The sequence below is a fragment of the Zonotrichia leucophrys genome, chromosome 3, assembly GCF_028769735.1.
Source record: "Zonotrichia leucophrys gambelii isolate GWCS_2022_RI chromosome 3, RI_Zleu_2.0, whole genome shotgun sequence".
In the NCBI taxonomy this organism is placed as follows: domain Eukaryota; kingdom Metazoa; phylum Chordata; class Aves; order Passeriformes; family Passerellidae; genus Zonotrichia; species Zonotrichia leucophrys.
Genome location: NC_088172.1, coordinates 60,326,146 through 60,341,302, shown reverse-complemented (window position 1 = coordinate 60,341,302; position 15,157 = coordinate 60,326,146). Strand labels below are relative to the sequence as shown.

The window sequence follows — 15,157 nt, the reverse complement described above, 5'->3', positions numbered from 1 at the left end:
TTTTGATAACAGCTAAAAGAGATGAATATGTGCGCTGTAAAAACCTGTATTTCCTGTGAGTTACTACCTTCAGGCATTGATTAAAATTCTTAAGAAACTGTGGGTCAAGTTCTTGCAACTAATCTCATTTCACAGCTTCTTCATCACAGATTTTATGAGAATGTATATTATTAATAATAGCAACAACAATAATAGGAATAGATTTTACATCCTTTAATCATAATGGGCATTCTTCTCTTTGTGTTTTGACTATGCTTTATACTTAGACCAAGATGGGGTTTTTTTGTCATTTTAGGTACAAATTCTTGGATGTGCAGCACCAGTGTTAGGGTTTGGGCAATAATTGATGAGAGGAAAAGGAGAATGACAGTAAAAATGAGAAAATAATTTATTTTAACAAGAATTGTTTGGCAATCCTCTCACTATAATGTGAGAGACTTTCACTTTCTGAAAAAGGAGAACTATGGGACAGGGATTGCATAGAAAGAATTATCACCTTTCTGTCTGTGTTTGATTCTAAGCATTAATGTATTTCTTCTCTTGCCTTTTACAGTGAGTTTCTTGTAAAATAATAACAGAGCACTGTAACTTCCCTTAGGGAGCAGTGAATGCAAATGCATGATAGCTATATGCTTATTGAAAATTCTGTTTGCATTCTTTACTCTCTTCTCCTCTGACTTCTCACTGTTCTTGCTCATGAAAATAGATAAATTTGAGGTAGTTCTTATGCCATCTATGAATTCCTGATTAGAGCAAAATTTATGAGCTGTATTCATTAATTATTAAAATACAATTTTTTACCTAAATTCTCTAAACCATAAATCCTATTTCAGATGAAAATCCATAAACTCCTTTTATACCAAACTACAATTTGTACTGTAAGTTCTATTATTTACTTAAGAAATTTCTCTCATCTTTTGGAGACCAGCGAAAACAGAGATTTTGTTTGTTCAATGGTAACATCCTATACTTGGATTACGTAGAATATTTTTTGGTACTATACTATTTACGTTTCAAGCTTTTTTAAAAAAGAATTCCACAGAAATTGAAGAGAACAGATTAAGAAATTACATGAAATACAGGAAAGCAGTTTGAAAAAGTATATGTGTGTAAGTCTGTGTGTATGTGTACATATCAGTATGTGAAAACTTCTTGTAGCATTCCTAGCAGGACATTTAATTTGGCAAGTGGACTTAAACTATTTGAGGGACCTCCTCCACACAAAAGTGAGCACTCTTTAAAGTTCTTCTTATATTTCCCTTGTCATTAAATATCAGGTGCTACCTTTTAGTGGTGTAAATCCTGAGATTTTCTACAATGTTCTCTACGTAGAAGGGAGATAAAAAATGCTTTTCTTAGTAAAAATAAGTATTCATTTACCTCAAAAGTGCCCTAAATAATTTAAAAACAAAGGAAAAATTACATACTGCCAAACCTAAATGAGAACTCACAAGTAAGGCTGAGAATAATTTCTACTCTTCGGATACAAGGTAGAGTAACAGTTTATCTTCTACTTACATTTAGATCAAAAGTTATTACATTTTCCATCTTAAGCTGGTATAAACAAAAGCAGTAAAATCACTTTTTTCCTTTTCTGTATTTTGAATACCTGTTTTTCTTCATATTTATTCTTTAGAGAGGTAGGCCAAAACTATTCATAAAAACTAACTTGCATATTCCAGAATGTGCAATTGCTGTCTATGATTATTCAACTTTTTCTAAATATACAAATCGGGGTTTTTTTAAATGTTCATGATACCAGAAAGATTTTAATTAACTTCTCTATACTTAAAGCTCATTTTTGATTACTTGATTTTGATTGCCTTTTTTTAAAATTCTATCACTCAAAATGATACAGCTTCATTTCTAATATGACTTTCACACTTTTAAAGAGTTAAAGAAGATGAGATACTTTCAGGCCCCTGCCTGCAGCATGTTTATGGATATATTTGTGGAGGCTCTCTTTCCATTTCTCCAAAACTTTTCTGTTGTGAGTAGTGGGCTTGTGCTTCAGTATATCTATAAATGTTTAATCTTACTGTGGATATTTTTTGCTGCTTATTCCCTGTTGGAAGCTTAAGACAAAAGCAACATGTGAACCTCCCATTTTGTGGTCTGGCTGAACTCTTAGATGAAATGGGCAAGTACTGTGCAGAAGTAGCATACTCTGGACAGTTGCTTATCAGAATGGGGCAAAGTTCTTCTGAAAAATCTTCACCTTTCTTGATCTCCCCCACTAGAGCTTAAAAGGTGCTCCAAGCCCTTCAAATTTAAACCATTAATGTTCACATTTTGGCTCATAGAATCCATATTGTGATTTATAGCATAAAAGCTTACAATTGATGCATATAAACAGCATGAAAATAATAATAAACTAGTTTTCACAGTGACTGCTTTCTAGGTTGCTGGACAATTTCAAGTGGAATTGAAAACCAGGGAAAAGTCTGGTGTGAAAAAGTTCAACACCTTTCTCTAATGTGTCAAGGCAGTAATGTTCAAGGTATGCCAGATTTTATGTTTTAACAGAATTAGATGAATTGTTGCCTTGGCCCAGATACACAGGAAAACTACCCAAACACTTTGGTATCATAGTTGAAATACTTTAGAAAAAACACAGGTGACAAAGAAAGGAAGCAATTAATCATGTGTTAGGCATTTCAGCAAGCTATTTAATATTGAGGAGAAAATAAATCCAGACAGTTTTTATCCAAACTTTTAAGGAAATCTGACTTTTAAGATACCTCTTGCTTATAGGCTGCTGACATAAGTGGCTAGGCTCTAGTTATCTTTTCATCTGCACTAGCAGTCTCTTTGCAATCCACAGCACAATAAATCAAAGGCACCAGAAACAGGTAACATAGTTTTATAATAAAATTAATAAAGTTCAGCTTTTCTTTCAGTACCCAGTCTCATTTACATGCTTGTTTTACACTGGATGAGTGATAGAACAATTAAATGAATTTCTGAGATAAATTAACCGAGTAATGGATAGTAAACCCCTTTTGAAGTCTTACTTATCTATGAATTGTTTCATGCCTCCCTAATAATGAAATTTCATCTAGGCCAGGACAGAAACATTCAAAATTTGAGAGGGACATTTTGGTTGGTTTTTCAGCCTGGATAGTCAGGACATTGCTTATTGCACATGAAACATGCACAGCCTCTTTGAGAAGTGATGGGGACTGTTCTATATTTTTTTCTTGCTCACTCTTTCATACTCAAGCTACCATGATAAAATTGAGGGTTAAGCTTCCACAAGTGTTATTTGTGAAGGTTTAAAGTAATGCTATGTAATATTTAAAGTAATGCTATGTAATACTACAGTAATTAAACTTGACTCCTGTGCATCTCCTAGGGTGGTCAGTCGTTCTGTGAGATTTTATTTTACCTTGTCTTTTCTTCAGTCTATGAAAATTCTTTTGAGGTTTGTATCATAGTAAAACCTGGGGATAACCTAAGGTTATTTTTCCAACTAAATTAAGAGTTACTCCTTAAAAAGAGAAAACTCTTTCAATCTTTGATGCATCTCAAGTTGATTATTTATTTAAATGGGTAACGTAAAGAACTGAGATCTTATCCTCTGAGATATGCTTAGCTCAGGGATAAGGAATTCAAACTGTTCAGGAACAGAAACTTCAAGAATCTAAGCTCTTTGCTCCTCTGACTTCCATCTTTCCAAGTCAGCATTTGCAATGCATGTATCTTTCTTCAAAGGTATAGGTTACCTGTTGACTCTGTGTTAGTTTATCTAAACTATTTGAATGTCAATAATTATTGATCTCTGCATGTAATGGTTTGGGGGGGTTTTGTCACACATGATAGGTGTGACAAAACCACTGGGTTGATTGGACATGTCCCAGCTCTTTAGGACAGGAAGAGCTACCTAGTCCATTGCCAGCCTTGTGCAGGCTGGTGTATCCATTTGTTGCAATGTGTGGGAGTAGCTCACACTTACCAAATAAGTTTTATGGCTTCAGACAGAGCAATGCACAACGCTGTTTTTGTTTCAGGGCTTGCTTGTTCATTGTTATACTGGGGAGCATCACTTTCTTGTGGTTGTAGGAAGAAAGATCGACCAATGTGAAAAAGTGTACCCCTTGTTGCTATATGTGCAATCTCAGAATAGTAAAAGCTTCACTTGAAAAGTTTTAATCAGGCAGTCTGAGGAAGAAACTAGTATCCAATACTAATTCTACTCCTTCAGCATTTCTCCCTGAGTCAAAAGTTGAGCCAACTTTTGACTCAATTTCTACTGCTGTAAAAATAAAATGCTGCAATGAGCCTTGAGATTAAGTGAAATGTGAGAGTAATTAGATGGATGCTATTTTGTTTGAATGCAAATCAAGTCTCCACCAGTACTTCTCATTTGCCAATTACTGTAGCACTAAAAATGCCTGTTAAATGTTGTGTCTCCTTTTCTTAAGGTTGATCTGCAGTTGCAAGAAGTAGCTTTGAAAATGAGACAGCTTTAAAGAGAGAAACCTGAATAGAGATCACATTTCTCTGACTGAATTAAATTCTTACTGTGGCTCTACTTTGTGCCATTCGGTGAGCGTGCGCGTTCAAAAATGTTTCACTTCGCGTAGAAAAGCAGCAGTTATTAACAAGCAGTTGGAAAGAGCATCCTTCCAAGCTCCTGTGCACTGCTAGTACCTCCAAGTGCTCCCAGGCACACTTAATAGAAGACCTGAGAGGCCTTATTTTGCCATCCTAATTCTGTTTAACTATATGCTTCTATTTCCTGTGTGGTCTTGCAACTGGGTAGCAGCATACACTCTGATTCATGAATTGTGGTGTAGAGAAACTAAAAAGTCAAGTTTTTTTTCAAAAAAAAAAGAGAAATCAAAGCAAATATAATCCTATTATCTAAATATAAATTCTATCCAGAGGGGAAATTTCATGACACTAGGTAACAAATTGCTGAAAATTATCAAAGTGCTGATGCAACTTTTTGACTTGTAATAGCATAAGGTATTAACTTCTAGAACCAAGATGGAATATGTCTTTTTTTTTTTTTCAAATATGCCAAAATTACCAATAAGAACTGTCATTATGTTTATTTTAAAAAAAGATACCTTTTGGCTGTTCATAAAGCATGTAAGTGAATGAAAGCTGAGATAGGAAGTTATAGACGAGTACAGACACATATGTATGTCTATATATACATAGACTAGGGCTAACTTTCACAGATGTGGGGTTTTTTTCTGCCTAGAAATTTAGTTATGGAAGGGTCTATAGGTTTCAGTCACTCATCTGACAAACTAGGTTGTCAACTCTGTAGAAGGAGGTAGCTGCACTCTGATCTTTTACGTGTTTGAAGATCCTGGACATGTTCTGTCTGTATAGATCAGCTTTATGCTGGACATCTGAAATGCACATGTGGAAAACATGACAGGATTGGAATGAATTCTATGTAATGTACACGTGCAGATCCAAGTGTACAACCTTTAGCCAGCAAAGCAAATATTTCCAGATCCGTGCACAAACAATCATATCAGTGCAACCCAAAGAGATCAGCCCCAGACTGAGCATCCAACTCATTGCACATGGAACATGTACAGCCTGTGTGAGAAATGCTGGGCATTGTTCTATTGCCACACATTCCTCTGAAATGTTTTTCCTGCTCGCTCTTTCATACTCAAGCCACCAGGATAAAGCAAGGGTTAAGCTTCCACCTTTCTTTCTTTCTTTACAGAAAGAAGACTGTTCCACAGTACCTGGGTCCTGGGTAAGAACTCTAGGCAAGACAGAGTTTCCTCATATCTCTTTTAAACCCCATAGGTTTCTGCTGTGGAATTGTCCCCTGGATTGAAAATGAAGCTTCTTTTCATTATGTGTGTGTGGGTTTTTTAATCTCAGTCTTCTGGTCCTTGTCAACAGCTTTTGACCATCTTTTACATATATGAAAAATTGAGTATTCTCCTGCTTATTCTCTAAGAAAATAGTAGATTTTTTTTCTGATTGGATTTATATAGCTTTGATTTCCTTCTTATTTGATAAGCCCTTTCAAATCTAGAGGTCAACTTTAAAATAGGACAAAGTCAAAAATCCAATTAAACTACTCTGAGGGCATCTTAAAAGTCTAAATGAAAAATATGTCTGTCTAAAATAATTACTGCAACACATAAATACTGGGGCTGTGTTTTGTTTTGCTTTTGGTTTCCTTGTTTTTTAGACCAAACAAATTCAAGTACATCATATCCTCTGGATAAATATCTCTTCATTCACATCAAAGCCTTGTTTGTTCATACTAATGCTGTTTCCATGAAAACTGGATATGTTGGTGATTGTTAGGTATAACATGATAGGAAATCACCCACTTGTTTGAAATTCTGTATCTCAAGGATATCAGAAATGCTGCTTCTTAGGGCATGGTTAAACAGCCCCTTTAATTCATCAGGACATTTTAATTTCTTGTCTGAACTGATAATTCATCTCACTGCGTTGCTAATTTTTAAAAATCTTTCTAAAATAGTTCTGCTCCTGAAAGAAACTTCTTAATCTGCAGGGTAAATTGTCTTGTAGGAGAGTGGATTCTAGTTTTTTCCTGCAGCTAACATAGAATTACAGTATTCAAGAATTACTACTTTTTCTTGTTAGAAGTTGAATCTAATCTCCCAAGTAGAAGAGTTTTTAAAACAGTAAACTGTTCTGAGATCAGCCATTTTTAAGGCAGATCTCTTCAGAGCCATTGAATATTGTGCCTAATCCTGTTGGCTGCAGTTTGTTTATGGCAGAAATGAATTTACTCTATCTCCTATAAAACCCTTGTGGAGTGTTCTTAGAGTATAAAATGGAAGCTTAGGAGAATTACCGTCTGGGGAAACTGGATTTGATCTCAGCTGAAAACTGGTGTGTGGCCTTAATAATCCTGGCAACACATTTCCTTTGATAGTGCTGCCTTTTGAAGAGCTGATAGGCCTTATTGTATTTGCAGGTGACTGGTAGGGGGATAAGAGCAGATGAAACAAAGGGATAAACAATATTGTATTACTCCTTTATTAAGAAATTCTTCAATAAAACTGTTGTTGCTATGAAGTACTGAGTTATTAAAGGAAACTGGATGGGCTGAGTATCATGAGTAATTTGTAATGGGAATGTCTTTCTCAGCCTTTTTTCCTTCTTATTGCACTGTAAATTATTATGTCTGTCTTAATTCCTTCACTATTCATTTTGTCATGTTCCTTTGTCTGATTTACATTTTTGTCAACCTGTGGCAGGGAGACCTAATTGTAATACCCAGCCTTTGGTTCAAACTGCTGCTTCAGAAAGTTCAAACAATCTAAGAGATTGTCAATTTTTTGATAAGGGTACTTAAAAATCAAGCAATTTTTGGTTTAAATGCTGTTGCTGTTTTACTTCTGGGATTGCTTTAGAACAACTAGAAATTCTAAGATAAATACGAAATTGAAATTTTATATCTGAAAACTGATTCTGTGCAGAAACATTTTTTAAGTATTATTGAACATTCAGTTTTATTAACAATCCCCAGCTGGAAGTTATAACTTTCTTTTCCAGGGAAAAAATATTTTTAATACTTTCATGTGTCAAAAGATGAGAAAAATGTTTCTCTGAAACAAATCAAGGCAATTGGTATATCACGTACTGTATGTTTATTTGTAGGTTTCTTCACAAAACCTATAATTTGAATATTTGAAATATTTCCTATTAAGCAAGCCTATGGTCTCATCTGAGATGCATAAGGTTTGGTAAAAAGAAATAAAAAGGCACTTAAGTTTTGCTGTAACCACTTGTGAAACCTCTTGCATGACCAACTAAATGCTTGAAGTGCTGGCTAATATTTTTAATTGAAAGAGAAAACAAAAATACTAAAAGTACATGTAAGTGTATGCAGCTAGAAAATAATTGATTTTTAGAATACTTTTTGTTGTAAGGTCAAGTCTATCTCCTGTTCATCAATCCTGAATAAGCACAAATGGCTATTTTTGGACAAGATTACTTCTATTAGCTGGTTTGGATGAAAGCACATATCTATCATCTTTAGTACAGTTTGTCACAGGTATCTCTTTAAAATTGTAGGAATAAATGTACCTTTAAGGTTAATGGTTCCTCTACTCAGTCTACAGCAAGCAGGATCAGATGCTTTAGAGAAAGAGAGGAAAAAATATGAAACCTGTTAAATACAGAATGATCATTCCAGGCAGGAATCTTTCCCATCACAGTCTGTCTCTTGTGGTGTTATCAATTTGAGGCAGGATGAAAGTTCTCCCTTGGTTTTTCTTGCTTCTTTTTTTTTCCTAGTCATGCTGGCTGGAGAAAAGTATACTTTTTCAGCTCTGAGATTTAGCTGTTTTCCAAAAGATAGCATTTGTGGTGTTCTGATCTGTGTTGTATCATTAAGGTGCATATTGAAATGCAGCAGTCAATACTATGCTGAGTCTGCTACTCATGGTGATCCCTTTAAAGAATCACTGAACATTTTTTTCAATTAACAGAATTCAAATAATGCTGAGCCCTCCCACCACCATATCTTCATATCCACGTGCAGGCAAATGCTTGTAGTCCTTGTGCTCAGCGGTTGGTTGTTTTCTCAGCCAGGGTATTTGCAGGGAGGGAGGGGCTGCTACCCATTTTTGCTTTTGACAAGTGTAATCACAGTCTAAAATATCCTTGTACTGACAAAGGTATTGTCATAAATAAGTAAGTAAATTTCCTAAACTGTCTTCTTCCACTTAAAATGTAGTTAGCCAAAATGATTCCTCACTTTCTCAAGCCTTGACATAACTAGCTTATTTTTGAAACTCTGGAATAAGAGTATTCTTGATCTAATATTCTTGATCTAACTTTAATTTTTATATGATGATGAATGTTATCTTATCCTTGTTTGACCTTATTATTTGTTTTCTTTGAAAGGATGCTTTTGAGGTGAAATCTGAGGAGCGTGCCAGTGTCATCCGACAACTTGAGCAAACTATTGAGGATCTGAGGACAAAAATTGCAGAACTAGAGAAACAATTTCCTGCTGCAGAGGTACAGACTGCTGGGAGGGAGCAGGAAAATGAGCACGCACACGCAGACTCTGGGAAACTCAGCAGTGTGACTCTTCAAAGGAATGAAGAGGAGACCGCACCCAGGACTGTGTCACAGGCGAGATCTGTACAAACGTCACCAACAGAGGATTATTTAACACATACAATGCCTTCAGCCAGTGCACTGCCACAGCCACCCTCACCACCGCACTTAGAAGGGGGCAAAAGTGAAGGGCCTACTCAGAACTTGACAGCTCTAGAACTACAGCCCACGTTTTGTTCTGAAATCTCCTTAATTCTGTCGCCGAAGCTAATCTCAGTGCCATTGGATGCAAGCCAATCAGTACAGAGTATACCGCAGTCACCTCTTCCAGGACCCAAAGTTGATTTGTCCCTTGCATTTGAAGGAGCAACTGAAATGACAGTTTCCCATCAGCCTCTAAGTACTGTAGATGTAACTTGTAGTGAACATCCCCCTTCCTTGCCCCCAGAGCCCACATGTAGCATTCCCCCATCACTGCCAGCGACTGAACAGGCTGCCCCCCTGTCTGGAGCACATGGCCATTCCTTTTTTACTCCTATGTCTGCGGCAGGATTACCACTGCCACCACCTCTACCTGGCTCAGGACTCCCTTCTTCTGCTGTCTCAGCAGTGACAGACCTGGACCATTCTTTCCCAGGTGCCACAATGGCACCTCTCCCTCCTCCTCCACATTTGCCAAGTGGAGAGATACCAACGCTGCCTCCAGCTCCTCTCCTTCCATGCCCTGGATTCCCTCCACCACCTCCACCACCACCTTTGCCTGGAGCAGGAGTCCCATCTCCTCTGCCTGGTTGGGGTATCCCACCTCCCCCTCCACCCCCACCACCTTTACCTGGAGCTGGTGTCCCTCCTCCACCTCCTCCTCTGCCCGGCCTGGGATTACCACCTCCAGCACCACCGCTCCCTGGAGCAGGATTGCCACCACCTCCCCCACCTCTGCCTGGAGGGGGCATTCCACCTCCTCCTCCACCTCTGCCTGGTGCAGCTGTACCTCCTCCTCCACCTCTTCCAGGATCAGCTGTACCACCTCCTCCACCACCTCTGCCTGGTGTAGCTGTGCCCCCTCCACCTCCTCTGCCTGGTGGAGCTGTGCCCCCTCCACCTCCTCCTCCACCTCTGCCTGGTGGAGCTGTGCCCCCTCCACCTCCTCTGCCTGGTGGAGCTGTGCCCCCTCCACCTCCTCCTCCGCCTCTGCCTGGTGGAGCTGTTCCACCTCCTCCTCCACCTCTGCCTGGTGTAGCTGTGCCCCCTCCGCCTCCTCTGCCTGGAGCTGGTGTCCCTCCACCACCCCCTCCTTTGCCTGGGTTGGGGATGCCTCCTCCGGCCCCACCACCTTTGCCTGGAAGTGCACCACCCCTTCCAGCAGCAGTCCAGGGCAGCAGCTACCCAGCAGTCCCACAGGGCTGTGGTTTTCTTCCTCCTCCATTACCATCTGGTTTATTTGCAATGGGGATGAATCAGGAGAAAGGGAGTAGGAAACATGTAATAGAGCCTTCTCGGCCAATGAAGCCTCTTTACTGGACAAGAATTCAGCTCCACAGTAAAAGGTAAGTCATAGAGTAATGTAGAGTGGTGGTTCTGCTTTATGACTGTCTCAATAGTATTGTTTATCATTAGCAAAAGTCTTTCCTGCTAGGTAGGCCTTTGGGCGAGCATGGGTGCAAGCAGGGTTTTATGTGTAGTTGGATATATAAATAGGGTGCCCATTTTCTTTGAAGCGCACAAAAGTTATTTGCACATGGAAGCTCTTTGATGGTAGCGTTTTCAGTGTCCTTTGGGGCTACATATCACATGTGGATAAGAGATCCGAGGGTGATGGTGTGCCACCAAGTGTTCTGGGTAATGTTTTTGAAAATGTCATATTTGTGATTTCCCCTCAAATTTCAAGGTAGCATTGGTCTCTCTCTGGAGCAGTCTGCGAGTTTTGGTAATGTCTTCCTTCTAGATGGCTCTATGCTGAACACATTCTATCCTTCTCTTTCCTTCCTTCAATGACCTTGAAATACTTTTTTTTTTCTTTTTGCACCTTGTACACTCAGCAGACTCAGATTCAATCTGCAATTTATTTGCATAAAGTGATTCTGATAGCTTTGATATGACTTGGTTTCAGTTGTTGATGATTTTGGCGGGTTTTGTAAAAGATCGTTGCTGGTCATGAAAAAAGTTTCCTTATAAATATTTTTCTTATATCTCTAACTAGTAATTATAAACTCATCTGCTGTTATTTAATGATGAATTTATTCTTTCTTCGGAAGTTCTTGCCACTGTTGCACAGGTGGTCAGTAAATAACTGTCTATTTCTACTTCTCTTCCTGTCCATGTCTGTAGCCTTTTATTTTATAGCCTATATACAGCCTATTTTTATTCCTAGGCATGTAGAGTGGGTGAATATAAATAAGCCTGACAGTATCACACATGAAAAAAGAAAACTCAGAAGTATGAGGAAGAATCAACAGTAGTTTTTATCAAAATGCTACTAGTACAATATAGGCAACAACTTATAAATTGCTACTATTTTATTTTTTTTAATTCCTCCATTTATGACCTTATTTAGTTTGACATTGCCATACATAGGTCTTTTGCTTAACTTTAGAGATTCTAGTGCTTCACTTGTGTGGGAAAAAATTGAAGAGCCTTCCATAGATTATCATGAGTTTGAAGAACTGTTTTCTAAAACAGCTGTTAAAGAGAGGAAGAAACCCATTTCGGACACCATTACAAAAACAAAGACTAAACAAGTGAGTATTCATTTAATTTAAGATCTTTTCTAGGCTGTTTTTTACATAAAGACAGATTTTTTTGCATGCAGCTGAGATGAATTATGTCTGGTGTGGAATTGTTACCATATATAAATACACATTATAGAAAATTAAGAGAAGGAGAGAATGTAGGATGTATTTCAAAGCTGTATGTATTAAAGGCTGAAGATTTCTTTTTTCATAAATTACTTTTCAAGTATGTATTTTCTTAAAAATATCTTTGCTTTAGCCACTTTAACAAAAATAATACTAAAATAATTAGGTGCATAGATGATGCTTTGAAATTGACTGCAGATGTGCAAGGAGTAGTATATATATTATTCTGATTAATTTTATACATTAAATAATGACTTGCATATGAAGTGCCATGACTTCAGAGAAAAATTATGCTTCAGAGTCTAATTCCTAGTGTTACACCAATCAGAATGGTTTAGGATTGTGTTGTGTTTATGCGTATAAAGAATATGAAGTTTATATAGACAATAAATGACAAGCACAGCTGGGAAAAATCCAACATTAATCAAACCGGTTTCTTGAGACAGATTGGTGTTCAATATAATAAAAATAGGAAGAACACTTTAAAATGTAGAAGTTTAAACCTCAGAGTAAAAGAATTTAATCCGCATGTTTACATGACTATTTGGCTGTAATCTTCTTGGTGTTTGTGTAAAAATCAAATTGTGGCGGTATGCTAAGTAATTTTCAATTAAACTTTCAGGTCAGAGAGGGGGATGGTCTTATGTGGGTTCCTAAAAAGTCATTAAGGTTCTTGTTTTATCTTGGTTTCATGTTCCTGTACTCAACTCAAAGCTAGGCAGATCTTTCCATCATCTTTTGACATGCTGGTTAGTGCGGCACAAGACTTTATTCCAATATGGATACAAAGTGGGTCTCTTTAAAATCTCTATATCTGAATGTGACCTATTAGTTCACCTCTTGGTTCTGGAGATCTTGCCCCCATAGACACATTTTGGTCAGGGGCTTTACTGTGCTGACAACTCGTAGCAGGCAAAAGAGTTGGTAATGAAGGTAGAATGATTATCCCAAGGGAGGGAGGGATGGATGGATGGATGAAAAGGACAGTGCTAACACACGTACCACTGTGCTGCACTAGGCTGTACAAAGTGGGATGGGAGGAAATGAAAGATTCCATTGCTATCTTGCTGTTCTGCAGTAAATGTCCAAAGTACAAGACCTTTGCTCCTCTTTCCATCTTCTAGAAAAAGCCGGTTTTTAATGGTTATGCTTAGCTTAATTACTATCATAGTTTTTTAAGTTAAAAAAGGAATGCAAAAGTGATGCTGTGTGTCCCTGAAAATTTCAGAAGATTTGGTGATGAAATCTCCCAACAGAGTGGAAATCATGGCCGTTTACTTCTGTAACATACAAAGAGCTTAAAGACAGACAGTAATTATGAATAAACATTAGATGTGGATTTTAATACTAAATATTTCTTCTTTTTACAATGCCATAAATTTAGATCTGTTGTCAGTAAGTTAAAAAAAATGTAGTGAAAGCTAAATTAAAATGACTGATTGTTCTTAACTTCTTTGATGAGAACAAGTTTTTTTCTGACAGAGATTTCTACACAGAAGTTTAAGGCAATCAAGTAGTTGCTGTCACCTAGGACAAACATTCATGTGAGCCACCTTAATTCACAGAAGATAATTCTGTTTCTCTTCCTCTGATAATAAAACAAATGTACTGCTCTCAAAAATAGAAAGAAATTGCCTAATAGAGAAGTCTGACTTGTTGAATTGTAGTATCTGGGGAGAAAAGATTGACTAAACAGATAAACAGGCTTTCATTAGAACTATGGTTAGAGCTATCATTTATTGCAGATGTCAGAGTTAAATACTCATGTGTGAGAATCCAGTTAGGGCTTTTCACAGTGTTGCCATAAGACAATTGAAATAGAACAGCTCCACAAATATATTCCACGTAGACCCTCTCAGCAATTTGGAATGCAGGACATTACTTTAGAATTCTCTTAATCAATAGTAAATTCTCTTTAGAATTCTCTTAATCAAGTAAACACTTGGATAATGAAGTCTATCCATGTTTAGGAGAAGAAACAGTTACTTGGGGAAAGCAAGGCTGTAATTCCACAAGCGTGTTTTTTACAGGGCGCACAAGTGCTGTTTAAGTGCTTACTGACTCACATGGCTTCTATGATAGTTACGGGTGCTGTAAAGATCTTACAAATGGTGTTTCTGTAGTGATTTTTACAGGGACATGTTATGCAAAGCAGATGTGTTTTGTCACCTGTTGAACTATGAAGAAGCACTGTACAGAAGAGAACCAGGACTCTCACTCTGCTGCTTTCCCAAAAAGCTCTTGTCTGGCAATTGTTTTTGCCCCTTGTGTTGATGTGCAGGGTCTGCTGAGTGAATGTATTGCTTAGATGGATTGGATGTAAAGCACTGGCAACACTGGAAATAGTAATGAAAAAATGTACAGATAACTTTCAAATGTATAGAGTATTTGGTACTCTATATAAACATATGATTTTAATATAACTGTTTTTATTGCAAGTGAAATAAAAATGTATTTTTGCACATGGCAGGAGGGGGAATTCTAGCTAATCTGCAGAAAGATTTGATAGTTTTGGGATGTTTTAGTGGGTGAAAGATTAATGATTTTGAAGTACATTGCTGTTCTGCACATAGGACTTTCATTCTCCAAGCCAGAGTGTGTGTGCAAACATGCATATGTTTGTTGTGTATGTATATAGATATGAATTATAGAATAATTTCTGGATAGTGAGTACTTTTTAAGTGGTAAAATTATTCTTAGGGCTCTGGGTTGATTGGGGTTCTTTGTTAATGAATGAGTCAATTTCACCCTACCCAACTATAGATTGTAATTTTTTTCTCAGCATGATCATCTGCAAGTAATCCAATATAAACCTATAAAGCTTTAAAAAAATCAATATTATACCTAGCATTGAATGAAGGCTTCACTAAAATCCATTCCAGAACTTGAAAGAAAGAGAAAGAATGAAGCATTATCATTTATTTGTGAATGCAGCTGATTTTGTTCTTACCACCTCTTATTTGGTGCTAGGGTCAAACTGTGATTTATTTTGCTCTGTTAATGCATATATATCAAATTCTCAGCTGCTGTAAATGTGTGCAGGCTCACTCAACAGGAATGCCTACTAAATCTTCAAAGAAAGTCCTTTATAGGCTATATTGTAGGTGGGGCTGCCATTACTACCTATTAAAGTGGTCTGACTCTCATTAGAAGTCCTTGTTATAACGTTACCAAAACTTAGCTTTTTAGACTGCAAGTTTTGCTGGGTTGGGTTTTTCCCCCCAGTTTGTGTCTCCTTCATTTTGCCAGTGTTGAGAAAGGAAACAAGA

At 37.3% G+C, this 15,157-nt stretch overlaps 1 protein-coding gene across 2 annotated transcripts in view; it reads left to right on the top strand.

Moving 5' to 3' along the window:
- FMN2 (formin 2) overlaps positions 1-15,157 on the top strand; it is a 155,910-nt gene that overhangs the window by 43,759 nt on the left and 96,994 nt on the right. Inside the window, exons 6-8 of one of the 2 annotated variants that reach the window (XM_064708441.1) lie at positions 5,696-5,728; positions 8,875-10,580; positions 11,627-11,771. In XM_064708441.1, coding sequence (XP_064564511.1) covers positions 5,696-5,728; positions 8,875-10,580; positions 11,627-11,771 — 1,884 coding nt within the window. The remainder of the gene's footprint in view (positions 1-5,695; positions 5,729-8,874; positions 10,581-11,626; positions 11,772-15,157) is intronic. The other variant, XM_064708442.1, reaches the window with a different exon arrangement.